General features: G+C 34.6%; 1 protein-coding gene across 2 annotated transcripts in view; it reads left to right on the top strand.

Annotated features, from left to right (window-relative positions):
• LOC124953828 (serine/threonine-protein kinase NLK) overlaps positions 1-25,000 on the top strand; it is a 114,249-nt gene that overhangs the window by 76,990 nt on the left and 12,259 nt on the right. Inside the window, exons 4-10 of one of the 2 annotated variants that reach the window (XR_007102352.1) lie at positions 7,896-8,002; positions 19,238-19,323; positions 19,466-19,675; positions 20,165-20,353; positions 21,307-21,508; positions 21,789-21,882; positions 24,116-24,621. Coding sequence is in view for 1 of the 2 variants with exons in the window: in XM_047505792.1 (XP_047361748.1) it covers positions 7,896-8,002; positions 19,238-19,323; positions 19,466-19,675; positions 20,165-20,353; positions 21,307-21,508; positions 21,789-21,882 (888 nt within the window). In the remaining variant the exon portion in view is untranslated. The remainder of the gene's footprint in view (positions 1-7,895; positions 8,003-19,237; positions 19,324-19,465; positions 19,676-20,164; positions 20,354-21,306; positions 21,509-21,788; positions 21,883-24,115; positions 24,622-25,000) is intronic. The other variant, XM_047505792.1, reaches the window with a different exon arrangement.

The following is a 25,000-nucleotide window of genomic DNA, read 5'->3' as shown; positions in this document are numbered from 1 at the left end:
ATCGGAAACTGCCTGTTCTTTTTTTTTTTTCTTTTTAGTATTCTTCTTCTTTCATCACATAAAACGTATCGAGTATCGTGCGAAGCTGGTATATATCGATCGACCCCTCAGAATTTTTGGAGGCGAAGTAAAAGAGAGCTCTTTGTTCTACGGCATACGATGCCTTACATTTTCTTTCCTTTTTCTTCTCTCTCTCTCTCTCTCTCTCTCTCTCTCTCCTTCTCCCCCTCTCTGTCTCTCTCTCTCTCTCTCTCTCTCTCTCTCTCTCTCTTTCTTTATTAACTCTTTTCGACGTTAAACATAACTTTTCTAATAGACTATTGTTAGATATACTATATATATTTGACAGCACACCAAGTACAATACGTTTTATATATATCACATAAAAATTCTTCCTATATATATATATATTATATTTTTCTAATATAATATCGTTTGGCGCGGGAGTAGAGAAATAAAACTAGGATTTTCTACGTTGGAACTTTCTACGAGTTAAAAAAAAAAAAAAAAAAAAAAAAAGAAAAAGGGAGAAAAAAAGAATTTCACGATAACCCACTTTTTCGACCAAAGTCTTTACTTTTAAATAAAAACGTGAGAAGAAACATGAAAAAAGTTTCAGGTCGTGTATGTATACGAAGATATTAATTTCGTGTAAAAAAAAAAAAAACAAAAAAAAAAAACAAAAACAAAAACAAAAGAAAAAAAAAAAGAAAAGAAAGAAATCGAATGAATCGGGTCGATTGATTCATTAATTTAATGATTAGCGGCAAACCCATAAGATTCATATGAATTATATTTATGGTTTATACGTTTCTTTTAACAAGCACAAATGTATAATAAGTAAATTAGTAAAGTCGTAAAAAAAATCTACATATATATTATTATTATTATTATTATTATTATTATTAACACGTAGTTCATTTTATAGTCATGATTATTAATGTTCTTCCAAAAAAAAAAAAAAAAAAAAAAAAAAAAAGAAAAACTTGAAATCATTAAATAAATTTCTCAGAACGTTGGTAAATAATTGTTACGGAATTCAAAGACGGGGAAAAAACATACAAGACAAGAAAAAAAAAAAAGACTGATGAAGAACGGATCGTTACCTACGATTATTTATCTCTTTTTCTAATTATTATTATTATTATTTCTTTTTTTTGTTTTTTCTTTGTTTTTTTGTTTTTTTCAAACGACACCGATGATAATTTAAAATTCGAATAAAAAGTATTTTACAAACGGGAATAGGAAGTAAGTCGAAGACGAATACGAAGACGAATACGAATACGAAGACGAAGACGAAATGAACTGATAGTCTTATGGTAAGCGTGGCATTTAATTGCTAAAGCATTAAACCTATCTTAATTGCTTGGCTCGCATAATGCTCGCGCTGTCGGCGATGTTCGACGTAACGAATGACGCTTTGGCTACGTCACGTTCACGTGGTATGTTCTGTGGTTGCTTCGATGGCTTTGAAATTCCGATTGGTTCGTCGTCCTTTTAATGCGTGCGTATGTGTGTGTGTGTGTGTGTGTGTATGTAGGTTTACTAACGTGTATATGTATCTTTTCATATACATACACATGTGTACTTAGAAATTGCTTTAACTCTAATCTCATTGGCCTCTCTATCTGTCTATCTATCTCTCTATTCCTCTCTCTCTCTTTCTCTCTCTTTCTCCCTGTCTATTTGTTCTGCTTTTTTTTTTTTTTTTCTTTTTTTTTCCCCTTTTCATTTTACAGTGCTTCTCCTCTTATTTACATTTCAATGATAAAAAAAAAAAAAAAAATCTATTAAGGAAAAACTAGTAGAGAAAAAGGCTATTAAATGCGAGCATGTTGTATTAGATTTCTTAACGTCCAAGTTTCGAATCTAGCTGTTGAGATGAAATAGATAATACGTCGTCTATTGCAAAGGGTAAAGTGGAGGGATATAGAACGACATAAATAATATCCATGACACGATAATATAAATAATAATGATTCAAAAGGTAAATCATAATTAAATATCGCAAAAGCTCAAATATAATATATATATATATATATATATATATATATATATTTTTTTTTTTATCTCGAATCATATTCAAAGAGAAATCTCACGATTCGCGTTCTAATCGAATTTGTTTGACTATATAATCTTAAGTTCAAAAATCGATTGAAATTTTGTTATACAGGAGTTATTAAAAATATCAGAATATAATATATATATATATAGAATATATAAGTGATCTTTTAAAGAGCATGAGCTTTTTAGCGTTATCAGAAGTTAAAAAAAGATAGTCGATTAAAAAAATTTCTTGGATATTGTTATATGTGTGAGAAGAAATATCAGCAAAAGACGAAGACGAGAAGATAAAGAAAGAAGGAGATAAAGAAAGAGAGATAAAGAAAAAGAGAGAGGGAGAGAGGGAGAGAGAGTAACGCGTAGAATCCAAAGACTCGTCGAGTTCTCGAAGTCGTTTGCTGGCCGTGTTCGAACTCGGTTGACCGGTCGGACGGGCCGGATTGGCCTTGCTCGAACACCTCGGACTTTCAGCCCTCATCATCGTCATCGTCTTCTTTGTTGTACGGCTTCACTTAACAAAGGAATCAAACCAGAACCTTAACGACGTTTGCCCTACATGATCAAGTATTATCATTTCGGATGACAAGTTTATGTGTACAAGCTGTAGCCCAATATGTTCAAATCATTGTCAGATGGCTCGTCGAAGAAAGGATTCTTTTCTTTTCTTTTATCTTTTATCTTTTATCTTTTTTCTTTTTTTTTTCTTTTTTTTACGACACACTCATTCTTCAATATTGTTAACTTTTTACGCGCAGCACGAAAGCTCTCGACATCATCTTCTTTTTCTTTTTTCAAGTGACAGAAAGATCAAAATATTTCTTATCTCGAGTATACTTATGTATTTGTTCTATTATGTTTGATCGTAATCGAATCGTAAAAAAAAAAAAAAAAAAAAGGAAAAAAAAAGAAATCTCAAATTTATTATCTTTTCTTCTTTAACATCGCACTTGACTTATTTTTTTTTTTTTTTTCCTTTTTTTCCGATTTTCTTTTCTTTCTTTCTTTCTTTTTTCTTTTTTCTTTTTTTACACACATATATTATAATAGAAAAAAATTATACAGTAATACTTCTATGAGTCTCTTAAAAATGTACATACTCTCTATGTATTTTGGATTTATCGGCAATCCGCATTGATTATGAAGCAAGAAAATAAGAAAAGAAAATAAGAAAGGAAAAGAAAAAGAAAAAGAAATAAAATATTGTCTTTTCTGACGATTCTCTGCAGATCCGAAGGCCGAACAATGGAAACTCGACAGTCTTTCCAGGTTCTCTTCTCTTCCTCTTTGGACCGGTATGAGAAGAGGAGTTGAGAAAGGGGAATGAGGAGGAAAAGGGGGAGGGAGGAGCAGGGTGGCAGGAGGTAGAGGGATGAGGGGAAAGGAACTGTGCAGGATACTCGATTTCCAAGCTCACGGAGCTCTCCGCGAGTAGACGTTGGCGTTGCGGCCGGCAAAATGCGGCTTCCGGCGATGCGATGCGGCTGCGACTCTTTCGTTGCGGCTGCCATTGCATCGTTGCTATTGCTGCTGTTGCTGTTGCTGCTGTTGCTGTTGCCGTTGGTGGTGGCTGCTGGGGGCAAGTTCGCTTTGTCCAGGAACCGGTCGACGTGCCTACCAGGAGGTATAGGTAGAGGTAGGCACGCATCGATCCTCAAATCGGGCTCTCCAGCAGAGTATTCAGTGTCCGTTTGAACCACCCAGACTTCAAATAATAAATTTCACTGAACTGAAATTTATTATTTTTGTTTGAATCATTTTTGTTATCCCGTTGAAAAGATTCGCTTACTTCTTTTTTTTTTCTTCTTTTCTTTTTTTTTTTCTATTTCCTTTTATATATAAATATTTTCCACCTTCGGATCTTGACGTTTTTTGTTTTTTGGTTTTTTTTTTTTTTTTTTTTCTTTTTTCCAAATCTCACAGAAGACTTGTCGATGATGATCTCTTTTAATCAATTTTCTTTTTTCTTCTTTTTCTTCTTTCTCGTCGTTCACAATTTATTCAGGTTCAATAAACTACGATTTCGATATTAATATCAAATTTCTTGTGTTAATTGCAGAGAATGTTTTTTCTTTCCTTCTTTTATTTATTCCTACTTAGAACTTCGTCGATTTGAAAAATTAGGAACGCATTAATTTTCTAATTATGTAATTACCGTCTGTTCGACGTGTCTCCCCACTATGTTTTTATTATCGATCTGTTCGATCACTTTGTATGATTTAGATAAAGAAATAACAATTAGAGTATTAGATATATGTCCGATTAGAAAAAGTGTGTTTAAGAAATTCCATGGCATCTGATAAAATGATTCTTCAGTGTTAAAATGTCTTTAAAGATAAATTTTCATTCGGTCTTTCTCTCTCTCTCTCTCTCTCTCTCTCTCTCTCTTATTAATACGATTAATGTAATTAAACGTTTAAACATTATTAATACCTTTATCGAAGTTACCATATAATTCTCGTCAGTGTGCTATTGAAATAGTCAGTTTATCAAAGCCCAGCATACTTGTGTTAGTACTTACTTTGAAATCCCTATAGACCGCGAAAGGTATCCTCGTAATCAGAACAAACTCCAACCCTTTTGCTTGCTTGCTTACTATCCATGAAAGTTTCCAATGATCGTTGAATTTAAATTTTGAAGTCAATCTCTTTATCCCCCTTTTATAATATTACCATCACCATCACCTGTACCAGCACGACTACCATTACTACCACTACCACCACCATCACCACCATCGCCATCGCCATCGCCATCGCTATTACCATCGGCACAGCCCCGATTCTCATTTCTCTACTTCTATTATAACTTTAACAAATTTATCCAAATACGATCTATTAACTATATAGACTAGAAACAGGTCTTCTTGATTGCCATCAGAACCTGTTACTGACAAACTATTCTCATTGCATGATATCATACGTTCATTTACTGTCTATATCTATGTATCTATCATGTATATATTTTATTTTTATATATATATATATATATATATATATATATATATATATATATGTATACCTATATGCATATCTCTCAAAGTAGAAATTGACTAGATCAATCATAAGACGATACTTTGTAAGGTAGATTTTTTTATTCTATGATTTAATACGTTTCATTACTTTGTGTATGTATTTATCATGATAACCATGAGATGTACTTGCAAAAGATAGGATAGAGAGAGAGAGAGAGAGAGAGAGAGAGAGAGAGAGAGAGAGAGAGAGAGAGAGAGAGAGAGAGAGAGAGAGAGAAAGAGACAGATATATATATATATATATATATAAAAGGAGGGTTAAAAGAGGAACGACGATATTGGCTTGGTGTTTAGGCGTTTCAGGTCGAAGCCAGCCGGACCAGTCGACTTGCATACCACGCCAGGTTCGCAGGCAGCCTCTACCTGCATTCCAACCTACCAGTCGACCTCATTCCGCCATTATACTATTTCATTTTCCTCGAACGTTCGCTCTTTTCTTCTATTCTTCTGTGAGTCTCAGACGACGTTCACTACGATGACGATGACGACGACGACGACTATGACAATGACAATGATTATGAATATGACTATGATTATGACGGCTATGAGGATAATGACGATGATGTTTGACAGTGAAAGGAAAAAAGTGAAAGAAGAAGAAGAAAAAAAAAAAAGAAAAGAAAAGAAAGAGAAGAGAAAAGTGGTCACGTATGGTCACACTTCACTTTCTTTGTCCTTGTTAACTACTTCCATCGAAGATATTAGAAGATAACAATTTTATCTAATATCTCTATAATGAAATTATTTATAAATACATTTTCATTTTCCACGGTATTCATTTATTTATTAACACGTATATATATATATATATATATATATATATATATATATATATATATATATGTATTACATGTAAATGTAATACGCTCGAATGTATTATCCGTTAATTATTTATTGACTCTATCAACGAGATCACGAAAATGTGACTAATTAAATATTCCTTCATGAATATTATTTATCATGGAAAATATTGTAACGCGATATGAATAACCCAGTCGCATATTGGCCCTGATTAAAATAAACCTCTAATAACAAAATAGCCGCGACGATCACACGACGAGTAACTGACGTTTGACAAAGAGTTAAATGTTAATAATATTATTAATGGGCTAATATTATATCGTAGCCGATTTCATATTTTATATATATATTTATTTGGGCATCCCGTTAAAACGGTATAACCGAGTTTTAAACAGTTATCAGAAAATGGCCAAAGATAACGTTTAATAACGTAGGATTGTGCGTGCGTGCACGTGTGTGTGTGTGTATGTGTGTGTGTGTGTGTGTGTGTGTGCGCGCGCATTATTTCACATTCTCATTTCAAATCGAAACCCAAACTTTACACGTACGAAACTGGTTCGTTAATGAGTTCACGTTTTTCCCCTTAAACGATGTCTCTCTTTATTATCGATTTCGTATACATACATGAGTATTTGTGTGTGTGTGTGTGTATATATATATATATATATATGAAATTTTTTACGAAATAATATCTCGATATAACGTCGAATACTTTCGCAAAAATTTTCTACTTACTTTAATTGATCGTTCAATTACAGAGTGACCCAACAAGCTACAATTTGTTTCTTATATATATATATATATATATATATATATATACTATTTGAATTATATAGAATTTTTCTAAGTATGTGTACATATTTGCTATAAATATTTCTAAAAATATTAGAGAAGAAAAAATTATTCAACAAAATTTTTTCACTTCTGTGAAAAAATTTTTTTTTACTAATTTTTATGATCAAATTTTAATAATTTCTATTGTAAAACAAAAGAGAGAGAGAGAAAGAGAGAGAGAGAGAGAGAGAGAGAGAGATTTGAATTACAGTAAGCTCGATAGCATGCTAACTTTTCTTTATTTATAGCTAGCTAGTACACACGCTACCCCTTCGAGGCAAGCGACTCTCCCCTTCTCTGTTCCACCGGTGTTTCCATTGCGGCCTCCTTTCTCTCTCTCTCTCTTTCTCTCTTTTTCATTCAGTCAAGAAGTTGTGGTTGTCTTCTTTCAAGCTGGGGACGCTTAGATCCGTAAATTACCAACTTCCCCTTTATTGCGACTGTCCACTTTCGTTACGAGACGATATACTTTGCCTCTTTATTTTTTTCGCTCACTCTTTCTATCTGCCTGCCTGCCTGCCTGTCTGTCTGTCTGTCTGTCTGTCTGTCTGTCTGTCTGTCTGTCTGTTTTGCTTCCTCTTTTATCTTCGGTATTAATCTGATGTGTGTGTGTATGTGTATTATATATTGTATTTTAATATTTTCATTATGGATTACGCTACTTTATTGTTTCCTTTTTTTTTCCCACGTTATTTAGGTCCTAAAACATCTGACAATTTTGATTTATTCATTTCATTTTTTTTTTTTTTTTTTGATTTCTTTTTTCTTTTTTGCTTTTTCATTACTTCTTTTTTAAGAAGTAAGAAAAAGAAAAGAAAAAAAAAAAGAAAATCTTAAAAAAATTGTTTCCAACGTAATAACGTAAATTCACTTTAACTATCGATTTACAAATAAGAAACAACCATTCGAAATGAGAAAACACCCTCTTAAAGCCTCCAAAGTGATATTCACGTCAAAGGACGTATTCTATGGCATTTAATAAGATCGTTTCTAACAAGGATGGTAGAACTTTGATGACGAAAACGAAGCAATTAAATCGCACTAGCGATGTAAACCGGCACGATATAATTACAACGTTGTAAACGTAGCGAATGACGATTTAATGGCGATATAAACGTGGCTTGGCCGAGCATATAATCAATAAATTCCTTAATCAGTATCGACATAGATATGTGATCACGGAGCTACTCCAAAGCGATCTTCACAAGATCATCGTCAGCCCGCAGCACCTAAGCCCGGATCACATCAAGGTCTTCCTTTATCAAATCCTTCGAGGTAAGTTCTCATATTTATTCTTTTTTAATCTTCTTTTATTCTTCTCTTTTTTTTCTTTTTTTTTTTTTTTTAGCGATGCATACACAATATAAGTATTTATAAGTACCTATCTATGTCATCTACGAAGCTTATTTATTTCACATTGGCACGTACAAATATATCGGGGGGGGGGGGTAGGGGGGGATTTTAAGGATGTAACCAAAAAAAAAAACAAAAAAGAAATGAAGCAAATTACTCGCGATTTATCTACATTAAACGTTATCGAGATTTTTCAAACTTAAACGCGAACTTTTTAAATAATCGTAATTGTTGTATACTTTGACGTAATAAAAAAAAAAGAGAGAGAGAGAGAGGGGGGGGGAATTAATCTTACATTATATAATAAATTCTATCGAAAGTAAAGTGTGACGGGTGTGGTAAGTTTTAAAAAAATATTTTCCAAGTCTTAGCAACGAACGAAACGACGATATTAAAAAAAAAAATGATGAAGAAAAGAAGAAGAAGAATATAATACAATGAAAAAAAGGATATTTTTGGATAGAAAGGAAGACGACGGATCAATTTGCCTTCTCTCATGGCTGATACCGCTCCTTCCTTGAAACTACCAGTACCAGCAGATTACATTCTCTCTCTCTCTCTCTCTCTCTCTCTCTCTCTCTCTCTCTCTCTCTCTCTCTCTCTCTATTTCTATCTCTGTCTCTTTCAACTGTCAACCTCTAGAGAAGGTCATTTTGACAGGGCATTACGAGCTGTTCGTGGTTCGTTACACTCGACTCAATTTCCTGCAACGGCTCTCGAGAAACGGCAACCGCCAAAATGTACGAGCTATTTGCATGACACACTCTCTCTCTCTCTCTCTCTCTCTCTCTTTCTCTCTCTCTCTCTCTCTCTCTCTTTCTCTCTTTCTCTCTCTCTTCCTCTCTCACTCTCTCTTTCATTCACTCACTCACTCACTCATTCTGTATGTGCTTATATACATTTACTATCTATTTATCTATCTATCTCTAAACAGACACGTGTCATTTTCTCAAACAAATATCTCTTGACTGTTAAATAATCTTCGCGTGTAACAAACGTCATAAAACAACTAGCCAAAGAATATTATCGAAATAGAGATAGATTTCTTCTCGAAGAAACGATTTTGTATTCTAAACGGTGATACTTTAACGGATGGAAGTGGAAGAAAGAAAGAAAGAAAGAAAGAAATATAAATACGAACAGAATCAAAGAAATTTCGAAGTCCTTAGACAATACATTTTTTTTTTTTTTTTTTTTTTTTTTCTCTTTCCCTACTAGACGTTAGACTTTCAAATGAAGGACTGAGAGACTGATAAATATATGCGCGTGTGTATGTGTGTGTATATGTGTGTATCGAAAGAAGAATCAGTAAGAAAAATAAAACGAATGATCCGTCATATAAACGAAATGTACTTTGAGCTTGAAAATAAAACAACAACGTCACTTTGTCCAAAATTTAATCTTCAGTTCAATGTCATCAAAAAAAAAGAGAGAGAGAGAGAGAGAGAGAGAGAGAGAGAGAGAGAGAGAGAAAGAGAGAGAAACAAAGAAGAAACAAATCGAAGAGAGAAAGAAAAACAAAGAAGAAACAAATCGAAGAGAAAAAGTGTAGTCCAAGATTTCACGAAGATTGTATACCAATTTTTTAACGGGAACGAAATCATTTGGTGGTAGCAATAATATTACGATTCTCTTAAGATCGATCGGAAATTTTTAACTAAGTAGAAGAAAGAGGGAGGAGAGAGAAAACTCTAGGGAGTAATTTGGAATAATCAGGATCCACTTTAAATTACGGTAAGAGAGAGAGAAAGAGAAAGAGAAAGAGATGGAAGGAAGAAGTTGAAACTTTGGTCTCTTCTGTTAGGTGGGTGAGGTAAAGGTATTCAAGCACGTCCGGTTTTCCGGGAAAGGCTCCGGGGAATGTAGTTAGCTAGTTGAAATTTTACGAAATCCTTGAAAAAGGAATAGAAGAGGAACAGGAAGAGGAAGAAGAAGAGGAAGAAGAAGAGGAAGAAGAAGAAGAAGAAGAAGAAGAAGAAGAAGAAGAAGGAAAAGAAGATGATGATGGTGATGAAGGAGAATACGAAGGAAGGAAAAACGGGAAAAGAAAGGAAATAGTGAAAAAAAAAAGGATAGGAAAAGAAAAGAGTGTGCTTATAAAAATCCATGATGGCATATTGCATCGTTGGAAATGACGAGAACCCGTGGAACTCGAGAGACGACACGGCAGTAGTCCTCTTCTCGGCTAGGTAAATAGGATCGTTTCTATTCATCCCTCGGGATCATCCTGGGGACTCTCGACGATGCCCGATAGACGACGACGACTATCTCTCTCTCTCCCTCTCTGTCTCTCTCTCTCTCTCTTTCTCTCTGTCTCTACATTGTCTGCTTTCCTAGAGAATTATCATCTTCTCGTTCGTGTTATATCACGGCCAGATTTCTCACGATCGTCTCGATTTTTTTTTCTTTTTTCTTTTTTCTTTTTTTTCTTAATACCGTTTAGATACTTATTATTCCTATCCTATCACGGTACTTTATAAATCCAAAACAAATTTTTATCCCCTTTTACAAATATTCATTCAGACTATCGAATTCGATTATTTTTTCTTACATTTTTTTTCTTTCTTTTTTTTTTTCTTTTTCTTTTTCTTTTTCTTTTTCTTTTTCTTTTCGAATAAAAAAATCAATCTCTTCGGTTAATACCTTTCACACTTTTTTTTTTCTTTTTCTTTTCTACAATACATTTAATATCTAATGAAATATATAAGAACATTTATTATCTATTATTTTAATTTACATTCATTATTGTCAAAAAAAAAAAAGAAAAAAAAAAATAATAGAAAAAACGTGTTTCAAAATGTTTATGAACGTTTTAAGAACACACACACACACACATATATATATATATACATATATTTTTTTTTCCTTTACTCTTCTCTTAATAATTTCAACAATTTTGTACAGTTGAACCAATACGAATTTTTTTTTTTTTTTTTTTTTTTTTTTTCTTTTTTTTTTTTTTTTCTTTTTCTTGTTTCAACTCGTTAATAGAAAGATATCATTTGAATGAGAAAGAACATTGATTAACATTTTTTGCATAAAATTCTCCGGTTATATATTTCACGTAGCTACTTGAAATTACAAAGCTAAAGGAGGAGTAGCCGATATTAAGGATCCATAAGAGAAGGATCCTTTGGGTGCTTGGCATATCGGGATGTAAAAAGATTCTTAAAGAAAGAAGGGGTTAGTGGAGAGAGGAAAAGAGAGAGAGAGAGAGAGAGAGAGAGAGAGAGAGAGAGAAAGAGATAGTGGTCCTTGCAGTTTTTTTTTGATCTTACCGCGAGAAGCAGCGACTTTGTGATTTCCGCCGGATGAAAGGGGTCTTCCTTCTGAAGGATCGAACGAGTGCTGCCGTTGCGATTTCTCACGTACACTTTGACTTTCTCCCTCGTCTCTTTTCTCTTTCTCTCCCCCTCCCGGTCTCCTTCTCTCTCACATACACAAAATTTCATTTCAAAGGGAGAAGAAGAATGTTAAAGAAAAAAAAAAAATATAGATGTACATATAATTCGTACGTGCATCATCTGTGTGCGTGTGCATGCTAGTAGTTTTACACGCGTATATTGCATCTTTTTCTTGATTTTTTTATTACGAGTTTAGAAATCTTTCCAAAAGAGAAATAACCGAAAGATATTTTTATTTTATTTATTTATTTATTTTTTTAATTTTTATTAATATTTTTTATACAATCCTGATTTGTTTTTTTTTTTTTTTTTTTTTTTTTTTTTTTTTTCCCCCTAATTTTCATCCCTCTTCAACGAAGTATAGCTGTAGCGACAGAATAAAGCATGCAATATAGCGAGGCTTTAAAATACTAATTATTTATTTATTTTTTACCTTTCTTTTCTCTTTTTTCTTTTTTCTTTTTTTTTTTTCTTCATCATCTTAGACAAATACGTTCGATGCCATTTAGTATATACCCTAACATGATGAAAGTGTATGATACATTTTCTATATCTTAGTTTTTATTGTTGTTTTCTTTCCCTTATATTCCTTTTTCGCTAATATATGCAGTCATATCTTTTGATCCGACCAAACGATCGAAATTATTTGTCCGGAGTTGCTTTATTTTCTTTTCTTTTTTTGTTTCCTCTTTTTTTATCGTCCGTGAAAATCCAACGATCCGTCGAAAACGCATATTTTACACTTGGGATCGGTAACTGGCAACTGGAGTGCTAACACGCGCGAATGATTTATACGAGCGACGACAGCGATCACGAAATGCGAGATACGATATTCGAAATCTGTATGATTGGTTGGGTATGGTTCGACGAATGCTGAATGACATGGCGAAAGAGAGCGGAGCGAGAAATATCATCGGGAACTAGCGAAAAAAAAAAAAAGAAAAAAAAAAAGGAAAGGAAAAAAAATGGCATCTTTTTATTGAAACATATCATTCGAAATAAATTTCTACATTAATTTCTATATTAAACTTTATCGACAATCACATTTGAATCATATTTAAAAAATTAATGAATTCAACCTAATCACATATAAACACCATGTATACAAACACACACACACACACACACACACACACACACACGCGCGCGCGCATACACGTACGTTTTGTCAATTATTTACTACGATGATAATCGATATGACGATGATGCTAATTATTGATTTTAATCGTCATACAAAACGAATTGTTTCGATCCGATCATCTTCCAATTCGTAACACGTTTCATTTTATATCATTTGGCGTGAAATAAAGACGAACGATTTATGGAAAAATATGTACATACCTAAGGCTAGTGAACCGTCAAGATCGACCGCTAAGACGAGGCCGATGATCTTTGAAGATCGTAGAAAGATTTACTGAGAAGAAAAAGATAGACAGATAGATAGATGGAGAGAGAGAGAGAGAGTGAGAGAGAGAGAGGGAGAGAGTCGATCTTCTCACGGGTTGTGCGTTTCGGTCGTTCGAACTTTCCCACCCGGTATAAGGTGGCACGTAAAGCCCGGACAGATAGAGCAGAGAGCTCCTCTTCTTCTCTTCTTGACTGGTCCGAAACCAGTCCTACCGCCGCCCATCCGTGACCCCAGACCCCGTCATCCGGTCGGTTGCTCACCACGATGCTCTCTCTCTCTCTCTTTCTCTTTCTCTTTCTCTCTTCCTCAAGCTCGCTCTCTCTCTCTCTCTCTCTCTCTCTCTCTCTCTCTCTCTCTCTTTCTTTCTTTCTTTCGCTCTTTCGCTCTCTTTATCTTTTCTTTCGTGATCTTTTAATTAACGAGTTCACCTTTACAAAGAAAAACATGACTGATATCAAAAGTCGCCTCCTTCAAAGTGCGCCGCGTTACTCTTTATCTTATTTTATATAAATATGTATATATGTATATATGTGTATATAGATCTTTTTTTTTCAATCTCTTTTTTTAAATCAATAGATAATCGATGAATATATAGTTCGGAAAAAAAGGAAAGAGAAAAAAAAAGAGAAGAAAATAATAATAATAATAATAAAAAAAAAAAAAAAAAAAAAAAAAAAAAAAAAAAAAAAAAAAAAAAAAAAAAAAAAGATAAAAAAGAAAAGAAGGAAGGACAAAAAATAACTTCTTATTCTTTTGCCATAAAAGAAATCTCGATATCATCCCGTTCGAATATATTATCAGTCTATCACTATTCCAAGTCACAATTGCACAATTCGACTCTCAAGTGGATGTCCGATTGTGACGTAATCGTCAAGAGAGTTGCAACGAGAGAATCACACCGATTGCTCTCTCTCTCTCTCTCTCTCTCTCTCTCTCTTTCTTTCTTTCTTTCTCTCTCTCTTTCTCTCTCTCGGTTGCTCGATTCGAGCTGTTGAAGTTTCGTATTCGCGAGGCGTGCTTGTTTTATTTAAACGACCTCTCTCCCTCTCTCTCTCTCTCCCTCTCTCTCTCTCTCTCTCTCTCTCTCTCTCTCTCTCTCTCTTCCTCCCTCCCTCTCTCTTTCCTCTCTTTCTTTTTCTATCTCGTGCAAACGCACTCTTAACGAGTTTTCCGTCCTCGGGAACGTGCCATCGATTCTACCATCCTGTATACATATACATATGCATATACATATATATGTATATATGCACGCGTTTAACTGCATTATGTAGATAAGCTTATAAGGAGAAAGACGGATCATTATTAACAAAAAGAAATGTCGACTCAACAAAATTAGCCCAAAGTCTTAAGTGGAAAAAAACAAAAGGAAAAAAATAAGAAAAGCAATGACATGCTTATGTTATTTATTATAACATTCGTATTCGTTAAATAGAAATATCGTAGTGTGTATATATATATATATATATATATATCGATTAAGTGGGGATCAACTTTCTAAAGTATGTAGTACTACTTTTCAGTAGTCAGGATCGGTGCTTAGTCAGACATCGAGTCCGACATTCCCGAGTAAGCAGGAAAGTCCCTCGGATATATTCGATCGTCCTAGTTTCTCTGCCATTATATTTGTTAGCCAAATTTCATGACAACGGTGATGTAAAGAAACATATACCAGAAATACAATATACAATAGAATACTCGTAGCAAATTTAGAAAAAATAAGAAAGAGAGTAGAAAAGAAAAGAAAAAGAAAAAATAAATAAATGAATGAATGAATGAATGAAGGATGGAATGAATGAATGAATAAACAAATAAATAAGAAGACAAAAGGGGGAAAAAAAGAATCGAAGGAAGGAAACAAATTTTACACAGCTTTCGATGTTTCGCATGCAAATGAATGCGCTGCATTCTCGGTCGTTCGAAATCGACCGACAAGGAGGTTAACGACAGGTGCCTGATCAAGGACAATGTACTGGCAACTGGGAGAAGCAAAAGCGATTGTACGTACCGATGACCTTGCTTACGTTAATACGCGACGCAGCCAGTCCTTCGACCTTGACTTTCGTACACAGTCGACGCTTATACCAGCGCGTATAATACATACTGCCGCTTTCTTTGCTCTCGCATTTCCTTTCTTTCTTTCTTTCTTTTTTTCTTTCTTTCTTTCTTTCTTTCTTTCTTTCTTTCTTTCTTTCTTTCTTTCTTTCTTTTTGTCTTCCTTTAAAAATTTTCCTTCCCTTTCTTTTTTCTCCGTGAGAGACTCTATCGATCCGTCGTCCGACGCCCCTGGAAAGGAAGAAATGATGAATCGACATCGACTTTGGGTGAATGCACATGCATATGCGTTTCTACGTGCACATGCACATGCATAACCAAGTACGATGAACCCTGGAATGTCGATTCAGACTGACCTAAGATATTGCAACTTTCTTTGAATTGTTTCATTTAACCAAAGATTTTTCATTCCTTTCAATAGATCTCTCTGTATTTCTCATATCTTTTCTTTTTTGTTTTTTGGTTTGTTTGTTTGTTTTCTTTTTTTTTTTTTTTCTTTTTTGCCTTGTTTTATATTTTTTCTTCGTTACTATTTATCTATACGATTGCATCGTCGATATTATTAATGGAGAAGTAAAGGTATTTTTTTTTAGATTGGACGAGAAAGCGATAATAAAATGACTTACGTGCGCATAGTCATCGTAGTTTCTTGCATTACATATTAGATTCAACGATGTTGCACTATAAACCCATCATTCCAATGTCTTAACATAAGTGAAGTTACAAACGTCATCGTTAATGTTACTAATAGAATAGATAGAGTAACAAAGACTCTAGGATTACGAGAGAGAGAGAGAGAGAGAGAGAGAGAGAGAAAGAGAGAGAGAGAGAGATAATCAAATGACTATGCATCTATAGTCACCACACGATTTCTTGTTCTACATATACGATTCAACTAATGTTTGCACTGTAACCATCGTTTCAATGTCTCTTAACGTAAACGAAATTACAAAGGAAAATGCCATCGTCAATATCATTCGATAGAATCCATTGTTCTTACCCATAGGACACATTTCTATTCGTTCATAATGAATTAGTGAATTTGTAAAATTTTGAAGAAATTGTAAAAATAATTTTGATAAAAAAGAAAAGAAAACGAAAAAGAAAAGAAAACGAAAAAGAAATAGAAAAGACGAAAAAAATATTCAAACAAAAGGATACATCAAAACGAATTAGTGATCGTTTAACGGTATAATCAAAGTGTGACAAAAAGAGAAATGACTATGATACTTCCTTAGTTTAATAAACTCGTAAAGATAATAATACGGACAAAAAAATAGCGCTTAGATTGGTTGTGTGAAATGACAACGATGAAGTGTGCGGCGTGGCGCGCTTCTTTGTGAATCAGCTGATCGATCGCGTCGCGAAATAGAAGAAGAAAGGAGAAGAAGGCCGTTGAGGGATGAGGGCAAAGTCAGGTGTGTATTTTAAGAAGCGAAAGAAGAGAGGGAGAAAGGGTAGGAGGAGAACTGAAAGGTGGAAGAGGAGAAGGAGAAAGAGGAGAAGGAGGAGGAGGAGAAACCGTTGGACGAACGATTCGTTGACCTTGCAGATAATTTTGAAGTTAGCGTGCAATCGTCGTCGCTTTCAGCAACAAAATGTATTAAACAAAGAAAGAGAGAGAGGGAAGGGAAGAGAGAGAGAGAGAGAGAGAGAAGCAAGCTTTTTTATATATACCATATTATCATGGTCATTGAACTTTTTTAAATATGTATGTATGTATGTATATGTATATATATATATATATATATATATATATATATATATATATATATATATAGGGTGGACCAAAAGTTCCTAATCTGTTCGAAAAAATCAATTACTATTTTTTTTTTTTTACACATCTCAGGCTAATTTTTTTTTCAGATTGTAAAACTATAAGTCTAGGAATATAAAAGCATGTGTGTGTGGTTTGTAAAAAGAGATTAATATGAATGATTCTCATAACACATACATACATACATTCATACATACATACATACATACACAGTTGTGGATTGGATGTAAATCCAAATATCGCTTTTCCTGTAATCGCAAAGCGTAAGCTTCGGATTAAGCTGGACTAATTATAGAGATAATTGAAAGCGATCTACCGCATATAACGCTTACCACGATTGAATATATTATTCATACACTTGGGATATGATATCGATGTAGATACATATCTTATCGATTTTGATACAAACGATGAACTATCAATTCTCTCAATTGCATTTCTAATATCGAAGGAAGTATGACAAAAGTAAAATGATACAATGATAATAATTTTAAAGATTCAGACGAATTACCGCTATACACTTGTTAAATTATATGTATGTGTATATATGTATATATATATATACATATTCAATGAAGAATTACTTGTGACGAAAAAAGGTATAATTTAAGGGGTAGATGGGGATGGAGGAAAGAAGAAAAAAAAAATTACAATACCGGAGAATACTTTAAGAAAAAGAAATGAAGAAAGAAAGGAAAAATCCGTTGATCCGGATGAAGAAAAATGCTTCTTCCTTCTTCGTTCGTCTGAAGAGAGTAAAAAGTAAAGGAGAGATGAGAAATCCATCGTGAGTGAAACCCGTCGGCGGGAGACTTTAATTACCGAAGGGTAGATTCCTAACCGGACGCAACCCACGGGGCAGATTACCCCAGTAATATTAGCGAGTTTTATTGCAGGGAGAGAAAAGTCTAGCTGCTTGAATGCAGCAGCATGACTCACGGCACATTCATCTGGCACTGATGTTCCTGCTCTTATTGCAGCCTCACCTTCAACAGCAGTCATCCCTTCCTTCTTCTCCTACTCCATCACCACAACTTGCACCACCCCTTTTACACCCCTCTTTTTCTTACCCTTCACATTATTTCTCTCTCTCTCTCTCTTTCTCGTGCGCGCGCGTGCTCTTTTAGCTTCTTTCATCTCTCTACATTTTCTCTCTCTTTCTATCTATCTATCTATCTATTTATCTATTCATTCCAATATATATATATATATATATATATATATATATATTTCGAAAAATATCATTCTCACATGATTTTCCATGCTAATTAATTTCTACTTGTAAGTAGAAAGTACCACGAAATTTAGTCGGATATATTCGCTAAACGATAAGAGGAGGAACTACATGTGATACTATAACCGAGATTACAATAGCGCAGAGGTGTATCGATGATTGGAACGGTAAACGGTACATCGATATAGACGGGACTGTATTCTATCGTTTCGCATCCTATTACATACATACATAGCATCGACGTGTAAACCGAGTTGAATTGTTATCATATCAACCCATAATCATATACTGGAATTATATTTGCTGTCCCATGGAGAAATAATTGATTTCAATGATTTCATGAAATAAATGATATGATATTTACTATTATAGTTTTATGTTCAATATTAAATATTGAGCTTTTGATAAAACGAAAGAAAAAAGAAAATGGGGAGAGAGGGAAGGAAAACAAATGGGCTAATAACTCACGTTCGTGAGTTTTTTCGACAACTCTTTTCTGGCCTTTTTTTTTCTTTTTTTTCATTTTTTTTTTTCTTTTTTCTTCTTTTTTCTCGCTAACCCTTCGGTGTAACAACGGGTTCTATACGTAGCATAGAACTAAAATAGGGGATGTGGAGGGGAAGAGTTTGACGGGGTATGGAAAAACGGGAGTGGGGGGGAGGGAGGATACGTTTGGGGTGCGAACTGAATAGGGAACGGATTATCGGTCCTCCCTTTAAACACAGCTACATCTCGCTTATGCGGAAGGGAATAGGCGAGTAGGGAGCTAACGACGCGACATAGATAGGCATAGACGTAAATACGGATGTAGATATAAACGTGGAGAGACGCCTATAGAGATTGTGTGTGTGTGTGTGTGTGTGTGACAGAAGGAGAAAGAGAGAGATAGAAAGATACAGAGACACTAGCATAGACATAGACATAGACATAGGACATAGGACATAGACATAGACATAGACGAACGTTCTCGCGGAAGCTAAACGCCGGATAATCTCTTCTGAATGCTAGAGCGAAGTGGCCTTAACGAGCACGCCATGATATTTCTTCGCGTGAAATCGAGGTCGAGGAATTCGAGATATTCTCTCTCTCTCTCTCTCTCTCTCTCTCTCTCTCTCTCTCTCTCTCTCTCTCTCTCTCTCTCTCTCCCTCTCTTTCTCTCTCTTTCTCTTTCTCTCTTTGAAAAACTTACAATTTTTTCTTTGTCTTTTTTCTTCTATATATATGTAAATATTGATGATTAAAATAATCAAAAATGATTCCCTTTTTCTGTTTTCAATTTTAGGTTTGAAGTATCTTCACTCAGCCAGAATTCTCCATAGAGATATCAAGCCAGGGAATCTTTTAGTGAACAGCAATTGCGTCTTAAAAGTAAATATGTCTTTCTGGAAAAAAAAAAAAAAAAAAAAAAAAAGAAGAAAGAAAAAAAAAATAACCTAGCCAATTTACTTTTCGTCACATCGAACTAACATTACCAACTATTATATATAAAAAAAACATTTACGTCAAACAGATCTGTGATTTTGGATTGGCACGCGTGGAAGAGCCCGACCAGAACAAGCACATGACTCAGGAAGTGGTAACGCAGTATTATCGTGCCCCGGAAATTCTAATGGGTGCACGACATTATACCGCAGCCGTCGATGTATGGAGCGTCGGTTGCATTTTCGGCGAGCTTCTTCGACGACGAATTCTCTTTCAAGCTCAGAGTCCTGTGCAACAGGTAACCATATCTTCTCGATCTTATATCTTGTTTGCCTCGTTATATAAACATACATGCATACATGCATACATGCATAGCATGCATACATGCATATTTGTATCGTCGTACAGGTGAAAAAAAAAGGAAAAGCTTTTGGAAAACCGAATTAACTTCTTTTGCGATACGCGTTATAAAGAATGTAAAAAAGAAAAAAGAATAAAGAAAAAGAAGAAAAAAAAAAAAAAGAAAAGAAAAAAAAAGAAAAAAGACATCATTTTATAAAGCACTAATAAAAACGCATTGACGAAAGATGATCTACGAAGAAAATCTTTCGATTATTTTCCGATATAAACGTAACGTTTAAAAAAATTTTTAAGGGATGGGGAGAGAGAGCGAGAGAGAGAGTGAGAAATAGAGGAAAAGAGATAAAGAGATATCTTAAAACTTGACGTCGGAGTTTCGTTTATAACGATCTTTCTATTTTTCTTTTTTTTTTTTTTTTTCTCTCAGTTGGAATTGATCACGGAACTGCTAGGCACCCCAACCCTCGAGGACATGAGGTACGCTTGCGAGGGTGCAAGGACTCACATGCTGAGGCGTGCACCGAAACCACCCTCGTTGACGGCTCTCTATACCCTCAGCAGCCAGGCGACGCACGAGGCCGTCCATTTGCTCTGCCAGATGCTAGTCTTCGATCCTGTAAGTCTTCTCCCTGCTGTGTCACTACGAGAACGCCCAGGGGTTATTTTCTCCTAGGGATGAAGTTCTGGATTACATTCGGCACTACTAACATTCTCAGTTTCATTTCGATTCTTCTATAATGGCACCGATTAATTTGCTGCTTCGTTGTTAAAGAATAATAGCGTAAAACTTTGACGATGAATTATGTTTCATCGATTTTCACGAGAAATATTATTTTCATTTCAAGGATTAACGATGTAATGTGGGTTTCTATCGAAACGAATAAATTGTTTAAATCGATCGAGAGCAGCGTGGGGAGGGGGAAGATAGAGGGGAGGGGGAAGGTAAGGGGGAGGGTAGAATTATCGTACAATAATAAATATTCTATAATGGAACTAAACGGTGGGAAGAAAAGTGAAAGGGGAAAAAAAAAAAAATAAAGGTTCTTGCGCGAGCCATATGGATGACAGTATGTTGCAGTAGTAATGGGGAGAGGAAAGTGGGGGCTGGTAAAACGTGTGAGGGTTTCTTTCGTCGAGAGAACGTGCAATTTAAACGGCACGATCATATTCACGATATATCCACCAAACATATTTCGAAATATGTTTATTGAATCGTTCGTCAATCGTAAATCAGTAAGCCAGTCAGTCAGTCGATTTCACGAACGTGCACGAAACGAAAAATGGTTTCTATCAGGATATGAAGTTGTTTCTTTTTTTAATTTACATCGTCTCTCTTTAAAGAAAAATAATTGCATGCTAAGTTAGTTTTTTTTTTTTTTTTTTTTTTCTTTTTAATAATAATAAATTAGATATACACGTACGAAAGATACTTTTGTTAAAAGATATTAAACGAATGTGAGAAAGAAAGATGTAATACTGCGACTATTGCCACAGTTGGTATCCCTGACAAGGGCATCATTATCGACGTGTCTGATACATACTTAGACCACTCCCTCAATGTTCCCACAGGACAAGAGGATCACCGTGGTGGATGCCCTGGCGCATCCTTATCTGGACGAGGGAAGACTCAGATATCACTCGTGCATGTGCACGTGTTGCTACACAACGAGTGCTGGGATGAGACAGTACACTGGGGATTTCGAGCCAGCGACTACTCATCCCTTCGACGATCTCTGGGAGCGAAAACTGACGAGCGTGCAGCAGGTGAAAGGTAAGACAAATAAAATAAGCTAAGAATATCTGGATATCTTTTTTCTATCGTTTATGGCCGTGTATATCCATGTTATTTAATCAAATTGTTCTAACCTGTACGAAATTCATTCATTAATCTTGATCGTAATCACGATGCGCATAATGAATCGGAATGGAGGGAAAAAAAAAAATAATAATAAACGAAAAAATAAAAAGAAAAAAAAATCAAACAGAATTCCTTAAGACAACGTGTCCATTGTTAAACCCGAAACGAATTTGTCATTTTTATCTTGTTACAGAGGAAATGCACAAATTTATAGCGGAGCAGCTGAATACGTCGCGCGTGCCGCTCTGCATAAATCCGCAGTCCGCGGCATTCAAGAGTTTCGCAAGGTAAGCCGTAGGTGGCGGATCTTCAACGTCGCCCAGGCACAGACCCACAGATCGATGATCTTCCCACGATCGTTTACGAAATAATCAGAAAAAAAAAAAAACAAAACAAAAGATATAAGAAAACAACAAATAACCGATCAACAATCGACTAACAAACCAACCAACCTACTAATCAACTAACCAATCAACCATTTATCCAACCAATCAATCAGATTAACCTAAAATCCAACAAAATCGATCCACCGAGTTGGTCCATAGATTTAAAAAAAAAAAAAAAAAAAAAAAAAAGAAAAAAAGAAAAAAAAAGAGAGAAAAAAAAAGAAAAAAGAAAAGCAAAAAAAAACCATCAAAAATTTCCCCTCAATTTCCACACCCATTCTTCCACCCTTAACTTTTTTCACCCTACGCCCTCCATCCTATCCCATTCCAACCCACCCCCTCCCCCCACCAGCAAGCAGCAACAGCAGCATCGGAAACACCAGCCTTCTCCTCATCGAGTCATCATCGACGATCTTTTTGTCTCTCTCTCTTTCTCTCTCTAGTTCGTTTCCTTCCTCCTCCTTCCTCTCTTCATCATCGACATCATATATCCTCCATAGTAAATCCTTCTTTCTTAAAAAATCTTTCCTTCCTTTTTTCTCGATCCTTCTTCTTCTTCTCTTCCAATAACTTCCATCGAAAAAAAATTTATATATACATACATACATATACACATATATATATGTATATATATATATATATATATATATATATATATATATCATATATATAAATAACAGAATTAGACTTTAGCGATACGTAGAGGTGCACACAGTGTTTTGAAAAAAGTTCGAACTATATTAATGGACCAAACCGAGAATCAGTATAATTATATTATATATTAGAACACATGACGATATCATAACTAAAATTGATATTAAAGATATGAGAAATAACAGATTTACAAAAAACAAAAAAACAAGAAACAAAATACAAAAAGAAAAAAAAAAAGAAATAGAAGGACACTCGGATATTATTTTAACGATGTATTTGAAAGAACATATTTGAACGAAACATTAAAGAGAAAAAAAAAAAAAAAAGAAAAAGAAAAGAAAAATAGAAAGAAAAGAAAAAGAAAAGAAGCAAAAGCTGTGAGAGTTTATGAAGGACGATGGGGGGAGGGTCGAGACAGAAGGATCATAGCAACGGACTCGAAACGAGTCAAAAAAGAGATCTTTTGTCTTGGCAACTCATCCTTACACCCTCTCTGTCTCACTCTTTTCCCTCCCTTTTTCTTGATTTTCTTTTTCTTTTTGCTCTCTTTATTCTCTCTTTCACTTCCTTTCCTTTTCTTTCTATCTCTTCTATCTCTTCTTTCTTATCTCTTTCTCTCTTACTTCTTTTTATCTTATACTATTTGAAATTCTTTTTCGTGACGTTAGAGATCAAATGAAAAAAATAAGAAAAACAAAAAAAAAAAACAAGTAAGAAAATAAAAAGAAAAAAGATCAAAATAAAATAAAATGAAAAGCGAGAAAGAACAGAGAATGCTCCTTTAAGACAAATTCGTTAGAGACCAAATCCTCCACCGACAAAAGAGTAAGGACCGAGAGTGTAACGCGTCGTCTGTCACATCTTTTGCCCAATCAAAATATAAATAAATAAAGAAATAAAGAAAGAAGGAAAGGAAGAAAGAAAGAAAGAATGAATGAATGAAAAAAGAGAAAAGAAAAGAAGAAAAGGGAAAAGAAAAGAAACTATAGCCCCATCCACCGTCGCTGTGTGCGATCTCTCAAAAAACACATATATACGTAGTTATATATACATATAGCGTGTGTATAAATATATATATATATAGAGAGAGAAGTATCTTAAAAAAATACAAACAAATTGTAGAAGTCAATAAGCTTAGGAAAGAAAAAAAAAATTACATTAACAAGAAAGAGAACAAAAAACCCACTCACCCACCCCCACCCCCTCAGAAAGAAAAAAAAAAGAAAAAATAATTTCACAAACAAAAATAAGTACACAAGCACACATACATAAACGTTGATTCAACCCCCCAAAAAAACCACCCACTCGCCTCAGCCACAACCACGCCCACCCCCACCCCCCCTGCCCCGATCATATTATCATCTTGTTCTTCATCTTAATTGAAAATAACAAAAAATAAACAAACAAAACAAACAAAATTATAAGAAAAAGAATGCTGATGAAGTATATAATGTTTCTCGTCTTGCTTACTGCCGTCAAGTTAGAGCAAGCTGATCGCCGATCCAGCATCCTGCGCCGCGTATACGTACACATAACTACTACTACTACTGCTACTGCTACTGCTACTACTACTACTACTACTACTACTGCTACTACTACTCTACTACTACTACCACTACCACTACTATCGAATCATCTACCATGAACCACAACTACTATTGTCTACTACCACTATCGTCTAGTACTACTACTAGTACTACTACTACTACTACTACTACTACTACTACTACCACCACCACCACCACTACCACCACAACCACCACCATTACTACTACTATAACTGCTACTGCTACTTTACTACTACTGCTATTACTACTGCTCTACCATACTGCTACTTCTACTACTACTACTACTACAACTACTACTACTACTACTACTACTACTACTACTACTACTACTACTACCACCAATCGTGTTACGTCTCCTCCTGAACGAACCGAAAGAACAGAGAGTCAGCAATAAGTCGTCTCGACCTCGCTCGCAGAGGTACTATACAAACAAATCTTTATTCCTATTTTTCTTTTTTTATCTTTCTTTTTATCTATATTTTCTCTTTCTTCCACTCTATCTATCTATCTATCTATCTATCTATCTATCTGTCTGTCTGTCTGTCTGTCTGTCCATCTTTTATCTTCTTTTTTCTTTCTATTCTGTATAAAGGAAAGGGAGAAGGTTCCTTTTTTGTTACCTTGAAACTTTCGTTTCCACTTTTCTCTCTCTCTCTCTCTCTCCCTCTCTCTCTTTCTCTCTCTCTTTCTCTCTCTCTCTCTCTCTCTCTCTCTCTCTCTCTCTCTCTCTCTCTCTCTCTCTCTCTCTCTCTCTTTGTCCATTTAGTTTGATTTGTATATTTTTCTTCTCCCCCGTT

This window comes from Vespa velutina, chromosome 13 (genome assembly GCF_912470025.1).
Source record: "Vespa velutina chromosome 13, iVesVel2.1, whole genome shotgun sequence".
Taxonomy (NCBI): Eukaryota; Metazoa; Arthropoda; class Insecta; order Hymenoptera; family Vespidae; genus Vespa; species Vespa velutina.
This window is presented reverse-complemented; position numbering and strand designations above follow the sequence as displayed.